Raw genomic sequence first — 19475 nt, forward strand, 5'->3', positions numbered from 1 at the left:
TAAATTTATGATTGATGATGCTTGATAATTAGTGGTGATTTGATGAATTTGTTGATGATTTGAAAATATGATTATTGTGGTGATTGTTATGGTGATTGATGAAGGGTATGTTGTATTGAATTGGTAGGTTTGTAAGTGAATAGAATGAAACTTTTAGAATGAAAATGAGGTTTGGGGGAAATTGCAAAACTTTGGTTTTGGGCCAAACTTCGGTGAGCTATAACTTTGCTTCGAGAACCCTAAATTGATTCCAACTTATTTTAAATAAAAATTGGATTCGTGAAGTTTATGCCGTTCGAAGAACGGAAGAAAAACGATTTAAAATGATTGAGGTATGCCTGTCAGAAGTTTTGGTGTAAAATATATGATTATACAGCTGAACACTCCATGGTAATGCAGCTTTCTGGTTGATTATTTTTTTTAAAGAACGTACGTCCACGCGTAGGCATGGCCCACACGTACGCGTGGCCCACGCATACGCGAGGCATGGGTTTTGGCGATGCGTACGCATGGCCCACGCGTAAGCCACGCGTACACGTGGCCCCTATTTTAGCAAACATGATTTTCAGCATTTTAAATTGTATTTCAGACTTCTAAACCTCTATTTTCATTCCTTTAGTCATAAATAAAAGTATTAAACCTAATAGTCAGATGAAGTTAGGAAATGGGGATAACTTAGAGGTAAAGTAAAGCTGAAAAGTGATGAATTGATTATGAAATGTTACGGATGATCATGTATAATACTTGGCTTGATAATCAAATGAATGATATTGTATGATACTTGGCTTGAATGATTAAATGATCTGAGATACGAGATTCCCTAGGTAAAGTACCGCAGCTTACCACCACGTGTACCAGGTTAAAAACTCGATACTCTGTTGACCCTACGACATAAGGGTGACCGGGCACTTATAAATTCCCAGGAATGGTACCCCCATTGAGCGATTTGATATATATATGAGAAAAGCTATGCATAGACTCATGGGGATGCACGTCAGGGGACAGTCCAATGGTTTAGCAAACTGAACTTGTCGGGTTGGCTGTATAACCGACAGATGAGCTCATTAGCCATAGGACAGGCATGCATTATGTGCATATTACTTGAATTACTTGTTTGTGCTCTAACTGGGTTTGCCTAAGTGCATTTACTATGTTAAGTGTATATTTGCTACCTGCAGTACTTGTAACCTTCTTGTGTTTGCTTTTAACTGTTTATTTGTCTATGAAATGCTGACGGAGATGGAGGTATAGAGGAATGGCAATATGGGACTTAGATTTAAGATTAAGTTAAGTTAGGCTTAGATAGTATTAGAAAACCACCTTTTATGTCTTCTGTTTAATACTTTAAGCTCTATAATCTGAGTGTTCGCATTCTAGGATTGTCTCTGTCATTCCCAAGACCTTATATATTATGTGTGTGGCACCTTTACCATACTGAGAACCTCTGGTTCTCACCCCCATACTATGTTGTTGTTTTTCAGATGCAGGTCGAGAGGCATCTCATTAGGCGTCTGGACTCCTGAAGCGAAGTGGTTACTGGGTTATTTTGTTGTACAGTGATGTATATATATGTACTTAGCTTTCTCTCTGCATAACTTGTTCTTTTTTATCCTCTTAGAGGTTTATAGAGAGACAGGATTTTGTTTATGTACATTTGGGTTTTGGATATATATATATATATGTGTGTGTGTGTGTGTGTGTAAATATTCTCCGACCAGCCTTGACTTCGCGGGCAGAGTTAGGAGCTTGTTATTTTGTATCTTTGACACTCTATTCCTACTTTAATTTTATTATCTTATGTGTGATAGTTATAGTTTTCTTAGCACGCAAGTTAACTCGTTTCTTGAGCGTTGCGCTTTTATTTTGCGATTTTTATTTCATCTACTCTTCAAGGCTCCTAGTATATTATAATCTTTCTGCTATTATATGTATACATTATATTGTAGAGGTTGTAATACCACACCACCTCTATTTTACGACTTAAGCGTAAAGCTCAATATGGTAGGGTGTTACATTATGGTATCAGAGCAGTTCGTTCCTATAGAGCCTGAAAGACGAACTGATTATGCTTCTGTGCATTCTCTGTATATGTGTCTATGTGCTATTAGGATATCTGACTGATATATATGGCATAAACGTTTGTGAGCATGCATTTGGAACTTAAAGCATTAGACCTGTGATATTGAGACTGATCAACTTAATATCACTTGTTTGGTGTATATGAGGACCAGATGTCGACTCGCAGACGCGGTCATGGGCGAGGTAGAGGTAGGATAGGCACCGTTAGTCCTGGCCCAACAGGGAATAATCCAGTAGACTTTATGGCTGTAGCTATGCAGGCGACAGTCAAGGCACTGGGTTATCAGATAAACCAGGGTAATCACGGGAACAATAATAATGAGGATGACCCTATGACGCTTGCAACATTTCTGAAAGTTTACCCTCCGACCTTCAGGAGAACCTCAAATCCCACTGATGCGGACAATTGGATTCAAGCAATGGAACGGGCACTGCAGGCTCAACAGGTTCCTGAAGAGCTATAGGTTGAATTTGAAACTTATCAGCTGCAAGGTGAGGCTCAGTATTTGTGGCAGGGAACACGACGTATTTTGCAGCCAGACGACGCTGCGATTCCTTGAGAGGTCTTTCGAACAGAATTCTATAAGAAATACTTTTCTAATTCAATCAGAAATACTAAAAAACTTGAATTGATGCAATTAAAGCAGGACCAACTTTAAGTATACTCAGGATTTTCATTTAGTTTCATTGATTTTTCTTTATTAGTAGTTTTCTATTGTAACAAATACATCAAGTTTACTATTTTTTTTTTCAATTAATAATACAACTTGGCAATTTTGATTCTAACCATTTATATTCATATTTATTTATTTTTAGGAGTCAACCAATCACTTTTTTTTTGGTGATGAACCAATGACCTTTTATTAAGAGTTTTATTTTAATTTTCCGTTTAACGAAAAAATCTGCATATATTAATTTAATTTGATTAATGATTAACATTATGCTATATGTATAATAATAATGTATTTTTTTATTTCTGTACATGAATATTTTTCGTGCGATTAATATATTTTTTTGACCGTACTGAACATTTTTCGTGCGAGTTATTCACTAATACAATACTATATATATGCGTACTTAGTAGTTTAATACTTATGTATACATGTATGAGATTCAAAATTAATAAGCATGTCTTATATATAACATGGTAAAATTAAAGCTTTCTCTTTTTCATTATGTTTTTCTTAGCTCACAAGCACAATATATTATTGAGTCACATTTATTTATTTGTATAATGGTCCTCAAAAGTGGCTGCACTTTTTTTTTTTTTTTTTTTTACTTTTCATGAAAGATACAATTATAGAACAAAGTGCAAGAAACTAGTGGAGGATACGGTATTTTTTCACACATATATGTCTTTTTTGAAAAATGCAAAATAGAAACTAATAAAATTAAGATTGTGCTATATATATCACGGTAAAGTTTTCTTAGTTCAAATGGTATGGATGAATGGTTCTAAAATAAAGTACCTGCACTTTTTAGTTTTCTTTTATGAAAGGTATAAGACATATATGCACAAGTAGCGAGAACAAAGCATGTTGATAAATTAATGGAGGTTATTTTGACATTTGTACAAAGGATTATTGACCCCATGTATATATGATTGATCTCTGCATGTTCTTGATTAATTAGCTTCAGATAGGAACTTATTGCACCCACCAAATTAAATTGATTCCAAAGACAAAAAGAGAACGTTGATTTCCTATCGATTAAGGTATCTATTTTATCAACCAACTTAGGTTGATCGAGTGGTCAGCTCACTCGTTTGCTTAAGCATGTGTCGGGGGTTCGAAATAAAATTAGTCCTTAATCTGTTGGGTTGGAGAATACCATGGGAAACAAAAAAAAAATATCTATTTTATCTTCTAATTTTTTTTCGCTTGAGAGATAAAATTGCACTTTGATTTATTAGGCCTAATAATTAATATTCATACAATTGAAATATTTCGCACCATAAAATTACTACGCATTATGCTACTCATAAAATCAAGGTAATTATTATGTTAGTTTTAATAATTTTACTAAATTTTTAATTAAGTTTTTGTATTTTTTTTTTGAATTTGGATCCTCTAAATTTTGAATTTTCAATTTAAAGGATAAAGTGTGATCTCTCACCCTTGAATGATTTCTTTCTCATATTTTCTCTTGCTCCCACTTATGAAATAAATGGTGAGAGATAACACTTTATCCTATAACATAATGTCAACCCTTAAGCAAATTAAATTAATATACAAACATCTAAAAGAAAGTAACTTAACCTTCTTGTAGACTTTCTGACTCCACTTTTCAAGAGTGGAACTTCAGGATTAGCATAGTTGGACCTCAACATAAAGGGGAAAAAACAATGAACAATTAGTTCATGTGTATTTACTCAAAACACATCGAACAAAATCCTAAAAAAACAAAATGGATCAATAAAGATAACCATATAAAAAATGATTGCAACTAAAATAACAGTAAATTCATATAGAGCTAGAGCAAAATGAAAAGGCACCTATTAAACAAATGCATCACAACAATGACACCAACCAAAAGTTACACACTTCACACATCACAGATGAAAAAATAGTTAATTTAATCCAAAAATATTCGTCAAAGCAGTTCAAAATTCAAAAATATTATTCTTCCTTTCTTGTTAAATCAAGTAGCAAGGCATTTTTATTTTAAAGTTAAAATCCTTAAGCAACACAAAGCTAAGGTCAATTCCTTTACCAAAATAAAAGAAAACACAATTGATCAATAAACATAACCATATATTAAAAATGATTGCAACTAAAATAACACTAAATTCATATAGATCTAAAAGAAAAATAAAGCCACCTATAAAACAAATGGATAATAAGAATGACACGAACCTAAAATTGCACATTTAACACGTCACATATGACAAAATAGTAAATTTAATCCGAAATTTCTCATCAAATCAGTTCAGAATTCAAACAAATTAAACTTCTTCTTTTTTAACCCAAGCAGCAATATATTTTTATTTTTAATTAAAAATCCTTAAGGAAACCAAAGTTACAGTCAATTATACACAAGACAATGATACAGGTCTGTCATAACATCAATTTCTTTTTTCTCAGGTTATGATAATGATACATATCCGAGGAGATAAACTTACATTCAGATTTGTCATAAAGATTTTCCTGATATCTTCCTTTACAATCCTTCTATAAAGATACTCTTCTTGCAATCTTGCCCCATCTTAAATATGTCACTCCTCACCATCTGCGACTAACAACAAACATTAAAAAAATCAAACGAACATCATGCTCAAAAATGAAAGAACAAACAGCAATAACAGATTCCAAAAAAATTCAAATTAAACGAACCCAAAACTCTTACATACCTATTCCATCATAGATGACAAAACAGTAAATTTAATCCAAAATTTCTCATCAAATCAGTTCAGAATTCAAAAAAATTTAACTTCCTTTTTTTAACCCAAGCAGCAATATATTTTTATTTTTAAGGGAAAAAAATTCTTAAGGAAACCAAAGCTAAAGTCATGACATCAATTTCTTTTTTCTCAGATTATGATAATGATACAGATCCGAAGAGATCACACAAATAGTTAAAATCAAGACCTTTACCAAAGTAGAGGCCTTGCCATCTCAGCCCTTCCAATCCTCGCAGAGAGTATCATCCAACAAACCAACGCATTAAACAAACAAATAACAATTACAAAAAATCAAATAAAAAAAGAAACATTTTTATTAAACACCTAGCGAGTGCCATTGTCAACAGCTTTCAATAATCTCAATGGAGATTTCTGTGAGATCTTCCTTCACAATCCTTCTATGCAGATATTGTTCTTGCAATGTTGCCCGATCTTAAATCGGTCACTCCTCACCATCTGCAGCCAACAACAAACATTAAAAAAATCATATGAACATCATGATCAGAAATGAAAGAACAAGCAGCAATAACAGATTCCAAAAACACTTACATACCTACCCCAAGGCACAATAAGCCGATCCTCGCACGGCACCTCCACTTCGACACCTGGAGCAATAGAAAAAACCCTAGAAAACACGGTCTTGATTTATAATCTCCATGTACTAACAAATCATACTTAAAAAAATAGTTATTTTATAATTATTTGCAACAAAAAATCTGAGATCTAATCTGTGTTCAGGTGAGCAAGCACTTGCTCCAGGACTCACCGCAACCGAGAGTGTCAGAGACAGTCGGCAAGACAGAGAGAGAGAGAACATATCACCGAGAAGTCACTCTCACCGGCTCAGAGAGAGAAGCCACTACCCCTCAAGCCCTCTTCGTACCCATTATAGTCCATTTCCCCTGTTTGAGACCTCATTCTCCCGCCGCTCGACGTTGCGTCATTCCTGTCTGACCATCGCTTGTCTACTCACTCCCTCATCGCACGTCATCGCGTTGCAGTCCAGATCCGCCGTTGCTTGTGCTGAATCGTCGAAAAGTGAATGCCGCCTCTCCAACATTTTTCGAAGAAGTTGGGTTTGGGTTGGGACGAGAGCGAGAGAAAGAGGGAGTCATGGAGAGAGATTTTCAAACTTAGGGTTTTGGGACAGAAATTGGGTTTGAGTTTGGGTTGTGATCTGAGACGAAGATTCCGCTCAGCTCGGTAAGTTAGGGTTTCCAGATGGGGGTTGACGAAAATGGTGTTTAAGAGATGGCGTTCCTGAGGGAGATATATGGCTTACTGAAATGAGGTTTTGAGAAGCAGGAAAAGCCATAAAGAGAGCGTGGATGGGCAGCGATTATATGGACCAGAATAAGTTTGTGGGCTATGGAGGAGAGAACGAAGCAGAAGGGGGGATTCGGGGTTTCAAAAGAGAAAGAGAGGACGCGACGGATTGAATCGAAAGATAGATAGATAATAGAGGGAGACAATGAGTTAAAGAATGAAAAGTTTACGTTTCCTTCAAAAACAAAAAAGAAAAGTTTACATTACACGCAATTTTATTTTTTTTATTGAGTTTTTGAGGGATTGACGCGTGGCTTAATGAGCCACGACTATTATACAAGTAATAGATACCCACACGGCCACACATTAATTCCTCAACATTAAATCAAATAACACCTTTAACATTATTTTAACTATCAAATTTCCTGTGCATTTGCACGGAAAATGCTCAACACGATCGAAAAATACATTAATTGCACAAAAAATGCTCAGTACAAAAATTAAAAAAAAAAACATTATGAATGCATATAACAAAATGTCAACCATTAATATCATACTATGAGCACGCATATATATAGTGTTGTTTTAGTGAATGATCCGTGCGATGCACGGGAAATGTTCAGCACGATCAAATATATTAATCGCACAAAAAATGCTCAGTACAGAAATAAAAAATACATTATGTATGCATATAACATAATGTCAACCATTAATCAAATTAAATTAATATAGGCAGATTTTTCCATTAAACGAAAAACTGAAATTATCCCATATATGTTAATTACTAACGTTAAGAAGCTTCTTTATGTCATATTACATAACAAAAAATAATTTCTCATTGTTGCTAATATGTTGTTGGTTTTTTGCTGATTTTCTGATGATTACTGATTAGTGATGATTAGTGCCTTTATTTAATTCTAAATTGGAGTTGGGTTTAATTTTGAGTTGCTGAGTTTAATTCTAAATTGTTGAGTTAATAATACTGATTTTGTTGATGTTTGTTTATTCTGAATTGCTAATTTTTTGAAATGATGATGATGTTGTTGCTTGCTGATTTTCTGATGATTACTGATTAGTGATGATTAGTGCTTGTATTTAGTTGAAAATTTGATTGTTAATTTTTTTGTGGTAGAATATTATGTGAAATTTTAAAATTTTGAATTTTATTAGACTAATAATTATTGAATTTAAATATTTAAAATTATATATTAAATTTTAATTATTATTTAATTAAACCGATTGAATTTTGATTAAACTATTGAACCAATGAATCAGTTATTTTACTAATTCATTGACCGATTCAGATCTCGCAACTTTGGTATTTAATATCTTATTTTCTGAAACTACTCCCAACGACCAATAAGGCCCAACCCATAAAGCTGGACTCACGGAACCCACTACAATGAAATCCCGTTCCTTGTTCAACCCACCGGCTCGACTTAGCGAACCCTTCTCATGAACTCCCATGTTCTGCTCAGAGCCTGCTCCATTCTGCAAAATTAAGCAACACGTGTGGGAAGAAGATGTAGGTAGAGAGAATATCTGTATATCTGTATGAAAATTAATCTGTACAGTAGATTGACCCATATATGTATACCCACACATTAATTCCTCAATATTAAATCCAATAACACCTTTAACATTATTTTAACTAGTGAATGACCCATGCATTTGCACAGAAAATATTTAACACAGTAAAAAAATATATTAATTACACGAAAAATACTCAGTACAAAAATAAAAAAATACATTATGTATGCATATAATAAAATGTCAACCATTAATATCATACTATGAGCACGCATATATATAGTATTGTTTTAATGAATGATCCGTGCGATGCACAGAAAATGCTCAACACGATCAAATATATTAATCGCACAGAAAATGTTCAGTACAGAAATAAAAAAAGACATTATGTATGCATATAACATAATGTCAACTATTAATCAAATTAAATCAATATAGGCAGATTTTTCCATTAAACAAAAAACTGAAATTATCCCATATATGTTAATTACTAATGTTAAAAAGTTTCTTTATGTCATATTACATAACAAAAAATAATTTCTCATATTCATTGTATAGGAAAAAAAATTAGGTTCAGGAAAAAAAACAAATATATGAATAAAAAACATTTAAACTCACACATCCCTGAGTATGTCGCCTTCAACTCAAACATCCCTGATTTGTTACAACAGAAAACTACTAATAAAAAAACCAATGAAACTAAACAAAAATCCTGAGTACACTTAAAGTTAGAAAAAGATCAAATGAGAGTTAAATTATCATTGAATTTGTAATTTTTATTATGTTATATTATTATTTTAATTTAAGGATTAATAAATTTTTCCTTGTTCATCTTACCGATTTCTTCACTTTAATGGAATTTAATATCATAAAATTATACTTATTCACAAGATGAACATTGAGAAGAATTACTCAAAAAAAGAAGAAAAAAAAATTTTGTTTTGACTTTGTATCAAAGTATGTCTTTTTTTTTCTATTTTTTATTTATTGTTAATTTTCTATTAAGAAGGAACAATTGAAGTCGAAAACATGAGACAGAATAGTGTATTGTCAACCACTTAAACTAAGTAGTAATAACAAGTTCTTCATTCATTTGAAAGGATAGTGAGCTGAGAAATGAGAACTTCCCTTTTTCATGGTACCCAATACAGTAGTCACCCCCTAAAGCTGTGTATCACATGGCATGCAAACATATTATTTATACATTAAAATTAATCACCAAAATCAATTATCACGTATTTATGTATAAATACAGGTATACTTTAACTCATTTTCAATATATATTCTATACTAATAACTAATTTCAACGACTAATTTTAGTATATACCTAACATGATTGCATAACAAAAGATACTCTAGCATAATCTTTGGTTTTGTTGTAGACAACAAAAAAAATCTCTTTGATCTTAATTCGTCTTAAGCAAGGTTAGGGATCGAAAGTTCCCTTCACTAATATACTTAGCGAAATATGTTTAAAATAACAATCATTTAAGTGTACTATATGCAAACGTCTTTACTTTCTTTGTACTTAAGTTTACATTCACGCGGGCGTTGCGCTTTTTCTTTCTCGATTTTGCTTAAACTTTCTTTCAAAGCTCCTCGAATATAAATTCCTTTCAACTATATTATGTATATATTTTATTTTAGAGGTCATAATACCTGACCACCTCTATTTTACGACTTAAGCGTAAGACTCTATGTAGTAGGGTGTTACAATTAGTGCCCTACCACCTTCCTCACATCCAACACAACACAATCGCAAAGAATGTAGAGGAATTAATCGAGGGATTAGCGTCTTACCACCTTCTTCACATCTAACACATCACAATCACAGAAAATGTGGGAGAAAAAGATCGAGGGATCAGCTCCCTACCACCTTCCCCACATCCAACTCATCAATATCATTATTGCCATTAATTATGTCTCATTCATTCTCAAATTCATTATTATTCCTTTATATTCATTCAGAATTCATAATTAAACTCAGTCCTCCTCTTTCCTCTTCCTCATAGCCAACCTCCACATTAATCATATCTCAATTCAATTACATTCTTTTATTCTTATCATTATCTTTATCACTCACTTCTTACTCAACATTACCAACATCTCATTACTTAATTGTCACTCTGCAAATCCTCCTCAATATTCTCTTGACTCAATTAAACTATTCACTCTTGTTCTAAAACTCAAAAGCTTACTCCTAGACCTTAAACAAGTGTTAAAGAGGTTTGGAAAATCAGGAGAATAGTCAACAGTTCGAAAATGGTGAATTTTGATCAGAACAATGGTTTCAGAAGTTTACAGGCTTGTCGAGAAAGTCAAACAGTGAAAAATAGAATTTTACTATAAAACAGAGTGGTGTGTGTATGTACCAGGTGTGTGTATGCATGCACCACCAACTTTCATTAAAGTGTGTGTACGAACCATGCCGTTCATATGCACGCAACAGCGTGACCTTCCCATCCTGCGCATATGCATCACAGTGTGTACCACACTTGCAAAATCCTCAGGGTGTGCATACGCATACCCCCTCGTGTGTACACACAAGTCAAAACGCACTCTCTAGTCTGTGCGTACGCACACACACCAGAATTTCTGGTTTTTAGCAACTTAGGAAAATTCAGTTTTTGGCACATAACTTTCGATGCCAATAACTTCCTCTATAAAGTTTTGTTTTCCACAAAATGTATACCGTTCTAAAGCTCTTGAAATTATCTTTAATTTGAAATAATTTTCATTCAAATCCAAAAATCAAGGCTCAAGTTATGATCCGTCAAAGTTCATTAAAAATTATTTTTACCAAAAATCACCAAAACCCTTAAATTTTCAAAACCTTAATACATATACAATTATTTTACATCCAAAACCACCCCAATGGTCTCAAATTCATATTCGCCTATTTCCAAACACCTCTCATCATCAATCCATACATTCTCATCAACACCCTCAAAATCCTCAATCCAATTACAAACATTATCCATCGATTTCATCATCACAATTTACTAACATCATCAACTATCACAATCATCAACAATTATCATCAAACCTCATCAATATCAATAATCAATACATTACTATAACAAACTCAACAAGTTCACCAAACTTACTAAACCTTAACAATTCAATCTAGTTCAACTTAGCACATGGTCAACTAGCCTAAGTTTTCACGTAACATTATATATTATCTACGAGAAACCAAAATTATACCTGGAGTCCTTGACTGATTCCTCTCTAATTCTCGGACACCCTAAAAGTTATCAATTCACAAGCTTCAAGCCTCCAGCACCAAGATTTTCAGCACCGAACACCCAAATCAAGCTTCTAACTTCAACAATTTGGTTCTAATTCACATATATACAATCTAATTCCACACAAATATCACTAAAATCAATATAGAATTTGCTAATTTAACAATTTTACAAGTGTTAGAGGTTTCTCACCTTACCAACGGAAGTTTATAATAAGACCTAGCAAGCCCACAAAGCTAATTCGGTCCTAAACACCAAAATCACATAATCTCTCAAAATCAACACCCAAATCACGAAACTGAAAGGGAAAGAACTGGGCACAAAATCATAATTTTCTTACCAAATTATTCGATAGATTTTGTAGAGAATTCCGAGATGAACGTGTGGCCACTAATGACTCGTCAATCAGAGCTCCGAATTGAAAGTTACGTGGATTTAAAATGTTGGACAAGGGTTTGGAGTTTCCTTCCCAAATCATCGTCCCTCACTCTCTTATTCAGTTTGGAGCATAATGAATGAGGTTTAAGTGGCTGTATTTTGGTCTTTATATATGAGCCTTGGACCTGGTTTAGGCTCGGTCCAATCGCTTTAGTCCGTTGACCCAATTTTAGATTAAAACTTTTAAAATTATGGTTAAAATTAGTATTTTAATTAATTCTACCTCCCTAAACTATAAAATTTAATTTTTTAATTTCTTTAAATAATAATTAATTTTATTAGTTAATTATTTATTAATTTTCAGAGTTTTACATGACAACCCTCTATTAATGATTTAGTATTAAATTTAATATCAAATTTTGATATATGGACTAGTCTAACTTTTAGATTAGGTCTAAAATTTTGTTTGCGCATGTCCATTCATAAAAGATGCAATTTGAATTATATTTACCATAATTCTAAAAACCGAACTAAATCGATCGATTCAACTAGGTTAACCAAAAATCGGTTATCTGACCGTTTCGGTTGACTTTATAAACCATCTAATAAAAAATCGATCAAAGAACTGACCGAATTGTCAATTAACTGGTGAACCGTCAGAACCGATCTATTTATTTAAGGTTTTTGATTCGGTATACCCCCTAAAAAATGGTGCCATTTCTGTCGCCTTCGTGTGGAAGCTTGATCCTCATCTCTGTCTCGCTGTCAGCTTGGTTCTTCCTTCGCCAGATCTGCTCGGAGCTACTGTTGGCGTCGCCGTCTCTGCCCTCATCATCAAGCCTGTCTCTGTCTTTGAGCCTTCTCTCTCCATCTTTGTGAATGTCTCTCTTCTGCCGTGGTGGACTCTTCGCCATCTTTCTCTATCGTTGTGGTTACTCTCTTTCTTCAATTATTTTTTATTTTGTTAATTATAATGATTCTGAGTTGCTATAATTTTTATTTTGGATTTTAGTTGCTAGACATAATAGATTTGGTTGCTGTGTGAAAATTTGATTGACTCAATTGATTAATTTTGTTGCTGGACAGAATATATTCTAGTTACTGCTGCTCTTTTTTTTTTTTGCCTTATTAATTTTTATGAAACTGGAATAATTTTGTTGATGGTTGATTTATGATGATGTTATTGCTAATATGTTGTTGGCTTGTTGCTGATTTTCTGATGATTACTTATTAGTGATGATTAGTGCCTTTGTTTAATTCTGAATTGGAGTTGGGTTTAATTGTGAGTTGCTGAGTTTAATTCTAAATTGTTGAGTTAATAATACTGATTTTGTTGTTGTTTGTTTATTCTGAATTGCTGATTTTCTAAAATGATGATGATGTTGTTGCTTGCTGATTTTTTTATGATTACTGATTAATGATAATTAGGGCCTGTATTTAGTTAAAAATTTGATTGTTAATTTTTTTGTGGTAGAATATTATGTAAAATTTTAAAATTTTGAATTTTATTAGACTAATAATTATTGAATTTAAATATTTAAAATTATATATTAAATTTTAATTATTATTTAATTAAACCAATTGAATTTTGATTAAACTATTGAACCAATAAATAAGTTATTTTACTGATTCATTGAGCGATTCAGATCTCACCACTTTGGTATTTAATATCTCATACGAATCTATTTAAAATAATTTTCTTTAGATTTATTTTTCAAATACTATAAATAAAAGATTTAACATGCACTTAAAGAATGCTATTGATCTCTAATCTTTATATTTTTTTCATATATTATTAACTTGAATGGCGAAATCTCTTAAAGATACACCTTGACTAGAGTAAAAAAATTTGTCACCTTATTACATATCCTTATCTAATAAGTAATAAGTTTATATTTTACCGCCAATGAGTAATAGCTCAAATGGCATAGTCTTCTCATACTCAATTAAGAAGTTGCGGGTTCGAGTCTCCTATCTTTGGTAAAAAAAAAAAAAATTATATTCTACCATTAGAGATAATCCTAATAATTTCACTTTTGTATACCAATACTTTGATACTAACTTTTATTTGCAAATTAAATAGTATAAATCTTATTATTGCGTTCTCCGAACCAAATGAAGTCATCAGCAACTTTTTACTATCTGTATAGAATAAGGATCATTGCTAATTAATTTTATTGATGAAGTAGAAAAGGACTAATTAAAGACTCTCTTAGCTTTGGCATAAATTTAGCAGCTTTAACCATATATATATATGCATGTATCCGAATATTGAAAAGATATGATAGTATATTCCAATTAATTAATGTGTCACATTGTACTTGGCAAGCATAATAACTATATGGTATCGTTGCTTTGTTCACATGAAATGTGGGCATGAATATGGTGACTCCTAACAGCTTTATATACATATACGTGTAAGTTGTAACAAATAGCCATGCATATACAGATTATTCCAATATCTATTTCTAGATTCAGGATCGGATTTTATATTATCAACAAACAATCCTTTCACAAAATGGGTATATTTGTATGTAGCAATCTCATGGTCATAGATGATCTTACTCTCCATCACTAGATTCACTTAAACATTTGGTTCTTCATTCTTTCCACTTTTTTGCCAAATATTCACTTCCACCAAGACAAAAAGTGCAACCATACTTTTTCTTTAGCACTTTCAATTATATAAGATATATTCCATCTGTGAAGAAGGCAAGAAAACATTTATATTAGTCTTTTTTGGCTGAATGATGGAGGGTCTTAATTATTTCTCTACAGTTAGGTCCTTACATCAATCTGAAAATGAATCTCATATACACATATTTGTTTTTTCATTTGAGTTAGAAATTCTATTGTCACTACAAAAAAAATTATTTTTAATGACAAAAATTTTAGTAGCAATAATATAATGACTACTATATGTCTTATTTAACTTATATTTTTGCGATAGATATATATTTGCCATTATTACCACACGTTATAATAATAATTGTCGCAAAAATTTTTTAGCGACAAAGTATAAAACGACTAATATCTAGTTGACTGTAAATATATTAACGATTATTTTTATTGCCACTAAAAACAAAATAAATTACTACTCAAAATTATTTGTCTATTAGTATATTTTCCTAATTTAAAGTTTGGAACTTGTTAACAAGAGATTATTGCATTTATATAAATTTGACTGTTACATATTTGAAATTAGTTTTTAATGTCTAAAATTGATCATCCGATCAAGTGACTAATTGTTAAGGTGCTGCGTGACTGATTAACTCCTAGATTACAACCAGTTATTTATATATAAGTCAATTAAGACTTTTTTTTATTTGATAAAAATTTGATAAACTATTTTAAACTGGTTTTATTTTAACGAACTAGTTTAAAACACTATTTGCATGACATTTTTCTTTAACTAAAATAACCATATAAGATTGTTTTTTAATATGAAAATTCTCTCTATTATTAAGATGTAGCAGTCCAACAGGAAGAATAAGTAAAGATGATGAGAAGGGGTAAAGTTGTCCAAATAATGTTACTCTTCAAAGATCTAAAATATTTTAAAAAGTTGACACTAAATAATATTTATACAAATTAAAAATTAGTGATTTTCTTAAAAAAATTCTAATTAACATGAGGGACATAATATAGTTAAATTTGTCCTAGTAAAAGGTATTTCCATTTTGCATGTGCTAATTCTCATCACCAATTTACTGAGATAATGCATGTCCATGTTTTTTTGCATAACTTCTCATAGGAAATATCAGGTATGTACTTATTTAGAAGAGAAATGGATTCCTTTGAACAATCACAGTCATGAATTCATAAATAGAAATTTCAGTAATTAATTAGATTTATGGTATTATTATAGATAGTAACACCAACAACACAAAGCCATGAATAGAATACAGAAATTACATCTTGATACAAAATGTAATAAACTTAATATAATTAGGAACTATATTTACAAATAATAATAATAGCAGAGTCATGATTCAAATGCAATAAAATCAAGAAATAAATAAAAGCATATGTATATAGAAGATTAGAAGATCATATAAAAAATAATACCAATCTAGAAAACTTAGTAACATAGCAACATAAATATGAAATATCTTCATCACTTGCTTCTCTGGCTTCTGCTCTGGCTTTCTTCAGAATGAAGGAACAATGCCATAACCAACTTCTGTAATCAATGGTGTGGAGAACATCTGATCAACTTCAGCTTCAACATCAGTTCTCTTGGCGAATCGGCCTTTGATTCGCGGCCGAGTCTCTGCATAGGCCTTTCTTGATGCATACCTTATGGTCTTCTCGAATTTTCTTGTCTTCTTCTTCTCTCTATACCTTAGGACTCTGGCTTCTCTGTCCATTGGAGTGAGATATGAACTCATTTGCATTGGGGTAGGTCCTGAAAATAGGTCAATTGTTCCCTTTGGTGGTCTTGAATGGCAAATTGATCCATTGCTGATTGATGATTCTGGCACTACTCCAACTTCCATTGATGAAACTGATACCTGATTGCCAATACAAAATTGTTTAGCAAACCTTGTTCATTTATTTTTCAATGTCTACTAAACTAGACATTAATTAATATTTTTATCATTTTTTTTTACCAAAGATAGGAGACTCGAACCTGCAACCTCTTAATTGAGTATGGAGAGACTATGCCAATTGAGCTATAACTCATTGGCTAATATCTTTATCATTTGAATACAAAATGAAATTCAAATTTGATTCTTAGGTTCATTGTCACTGCAAAAAAGGATGGAATTTCTTGACAAAGAAGTAAAACTTTTACATATGCAATCATTGGTTGGAATATTACAAGATAATAAAGAGAAAATGAAAGCATTTAAATGCTATTAAAGCATGCAATTGGTGAAAGGACACAGTATATGCAAGCACCAATTAATCAGGTATAGTTATTACAATTAGTTAATAGGAAATGAAATACATACACAGATTTAAATAATATATACACAAAATTAATATTTAACTTCTAAATTATGTAACAACATGGTGAATTAGTGAAGTAAAAAACAAATTAATTTTGTAAATTTAAATCATCCATTTAAAGTATGTATGAAAAATTAAATATTTAGACTTACACTTTGACTAATAGAAGCATTGTAATTGTAGCCTGCTTTGGAAGGCTCAAACTCCAAACCAAGTTGAAAATGCTGAACCGGCACCACACTATCTCCGCCGCCACCACCACCATAGCTCTTCTGACCACCGCCACCACCATACTGCTGCTGATAACCATAACGATGATCAACACCATCAACCGCAAAGTGGTTATTGTTATTGTTGCTGTGATGATGATGATTGTTATCATCATCACCACAAGAATTACAATCCACAAGGTCCAAATACTCGTCAACCTCACCACCAAACAAGAAACCATTATGATTACTCTGTTGTTGGTGGTGATGATGATGATTCTGGTTGTTGTTGCTGCTGTTACTGTTATTATGGTTGTTGTTGGTGCCGGCCGTCACGGCGGCCGTGGTGTTGGTGTTGTTCAACAACAACCAAGAAGCAGCTTCTTCTTCGTCATCATCTTCATCTTCTTCATCTTCAACCATCCCAACGAACTCACTATTCGTGCCATTTACTGGGACGGATGGTGGGCCGTACATGGGTCCAATTGGCACCCTCTGGTGACGACTCGCCAGAGGGTTAGCCGAGTGGATGTCAGCGTCGCAGGAGGAACAGAGCGATGCTGCATCCGCCTTACAAAGAAACGCTGCCGGGGCGCGTTCGCAGGCCTCGCATACCCACACGCGCTCGTGGCGTGAGGCCAAGGTGTTGGCGGCGTGCACGCGCGCGTCGCATGACGCGCAGAGGTATGCGGAGTCAGCGCGGCAGAAGACCGCACATGGGGCAGAGCGGCAGGTGTCGCACACGCGCGGCGCCCAGGAGGTGGTGTTGGTGTTGGTATCTTCGTCCAACATTTGTGGGAGTTTTTTTATGAATGTTTTGATTTGTGGATTCCGAGGAAAGTGAGGAATGGTGAAGTGAAGTGAAGAAGCTACTAGTAGTTTATTTCTACTAGTAATGGAAAGAAGAACAAAGCATGTGAATTGTGAAGTGAGTTTATATGTTAATGTAGAGTTGTAGTGATTTGAAGTTGTTGTTGGTGTTGGAGGGGTTGGTTTTGTTGTGTGGGGGAGAGAATCTAAGGGGTGACACGTGGCAGAAAGTTAGTGGTGTGGGAAGGTTTTGAGATTATCTGTGTGTTGGGTTTGTGGGGTGGATGTGGCTTTGAGTTGAGTATTGAGTTTGTGTTTGTGTGTGTATTTGGTTGTGGGGTGTGGGACCATATCCTTCTTCTCCAAATCTTTGGTAAAGAAGCCAAAGGAGAGAGTGTGTGCCTAAATTCATTATCTAATCTTTTAGGTTGGAACATAAACATGGATGAAAATGAAAGTTTGTGTTTCTTAATCAGAAGTTTTTTAAGGATTAAGTTTTATAAAATGTTTGGTAACCAAAGAAAATCAGCCAAAAAATAACTATAATTTACTTTATTTAGCATTCATTAATTGTTGCGATAATTAATAAATGTTAAATAAGGCAAGTTCTGACTGTTTTTTTTGTCTCCCTAGCATTACCCTTAAGTTTTATATCGTAGTTCTGAATTAATAGAGAAAATTTATTTAAGAGAACATAAAATTTTAATAAAAGACATTTTAAATTTTATATATTATATATAAGTGTAAAAGAATTTTGTTAAGACAACTAATATAATTATATATTATTCACATTAATAAAAATAATTAATTTTAAATTTATTATTTAAAAATTATTTAAATATACAAATCCAATTAGATAATTATGTAAAATTATTTATACTATTAGCACATCAAAATTAAATTCTTAGATTAGTAGTTTATAAGGAAATTAGACCGAAAGAGTAGTCTAAAATTTAATAAAAAGATTAATTTCAGTTCTGAATTTTTAATTATCAAAATACATATATTTTAGTTGGTGATATTTAAGTATGATTTTATAAAACGTTAAAAGAGTTAGAGATATATATCTTGCTAATTCTAATTATATGATTATTAGGATAGGGAAATGTTTGGTAGCCAAAGAAAATTAGTCAAAAACAGCCATAACTTGCCTTATTTAGCATTTATTACTTGTTGCGATAATTAATGAATGCTAAATAAAATAAATTATGAATATTTTTTTTGTCTCCCTAACATTATCCATTATGTTATATTAAAGGACATAAACTATAGAATATCTTATCCCTACCTTTGTAGTTTAATTATTTGTTTTGGCTTGCTCTACTAGTGGCTCATTTGCTCCACCAAGTGGGTTTAAAGAAGGGTTTGAATACTAGGTTTCATTTTTTTAATGCATAAAACTTTATTAACTACTTTTCTTTTTTACTTTCATTTTTTAATTTTAATTATGAGGGGGAACTAGTTTGTCAGCAAACCTATAATAACACAAGTGATTTTTACAATTCACTTTATATTTTGTTTGGGTATTTTATGTGGAAACACTGTTTTTCTATTTTACATTTCAGAAAAAGAATAGAAAAACTTTTGAATATTTTTGGA

General features: G+C 32.3%; 1 protein-coding gene across 1 annotated transcript; it reads right to left on the reverse strand.

The window, feature by feature from the left end:
- Positions 1–15819: 15819 nt before the first annotated feature.
- Positions 15820–18036, reverse strand: COL2 (CONSTANS-like 2). Its single transcript, XM_088485849.1, has 2 exons — positions 17010–18036; positions 15820–16415 (listed from the first exon to the last, which is right to left on the reverse strand). The coding sequence occupies exons 1-2, from the start codon at positions 17856–17858 to the stop codon at positions 16053–16055; spliced, it is 1212 nt and encodes a 403-aa protein (XP_088341975.1). The 5' UTR covers positions 17859–18036; the 3' UTR covers positions 15820–16052.
- Positions 18037–19475: the final 1439 nt, after the last annotated feature.

The sequence above is a fragment of the Arachis ipaensis genome, chromosome B4 (genome assembly GCF_059453495.1).
Source record: "Arachis ipaensis isolate K30076 ecotype BB chromosome B4, ASM5945349v1, whole genome shotgun sequence".
In the NCBI taxonomy this organism is placed as follows: Eukaryota; Viridiplantae; Streptophyta; class Magnoliopsida; order Fabales; family Fabaceae; genus Arachis; species Arachis ipaensis.

What these genes read in the sequence shown, in the direction of transcription:
- COL2 (XM_088485849.1), bottom strand. Translation starts at nt 17,858, where the DNA reads ATGTTGGACGAAGATACCAACACCAACACCACCTCCTGGGCGCCGCGC. An exon ending in ATGCTTCTATTAGTCAAAGT is followed by an intron (nt 16,416 to 17,009) that starts GTAAGTCTAAAT and finishes ATTGGCAATCAG; the next exon opens with GTATCAGTTTCATCAATGGA.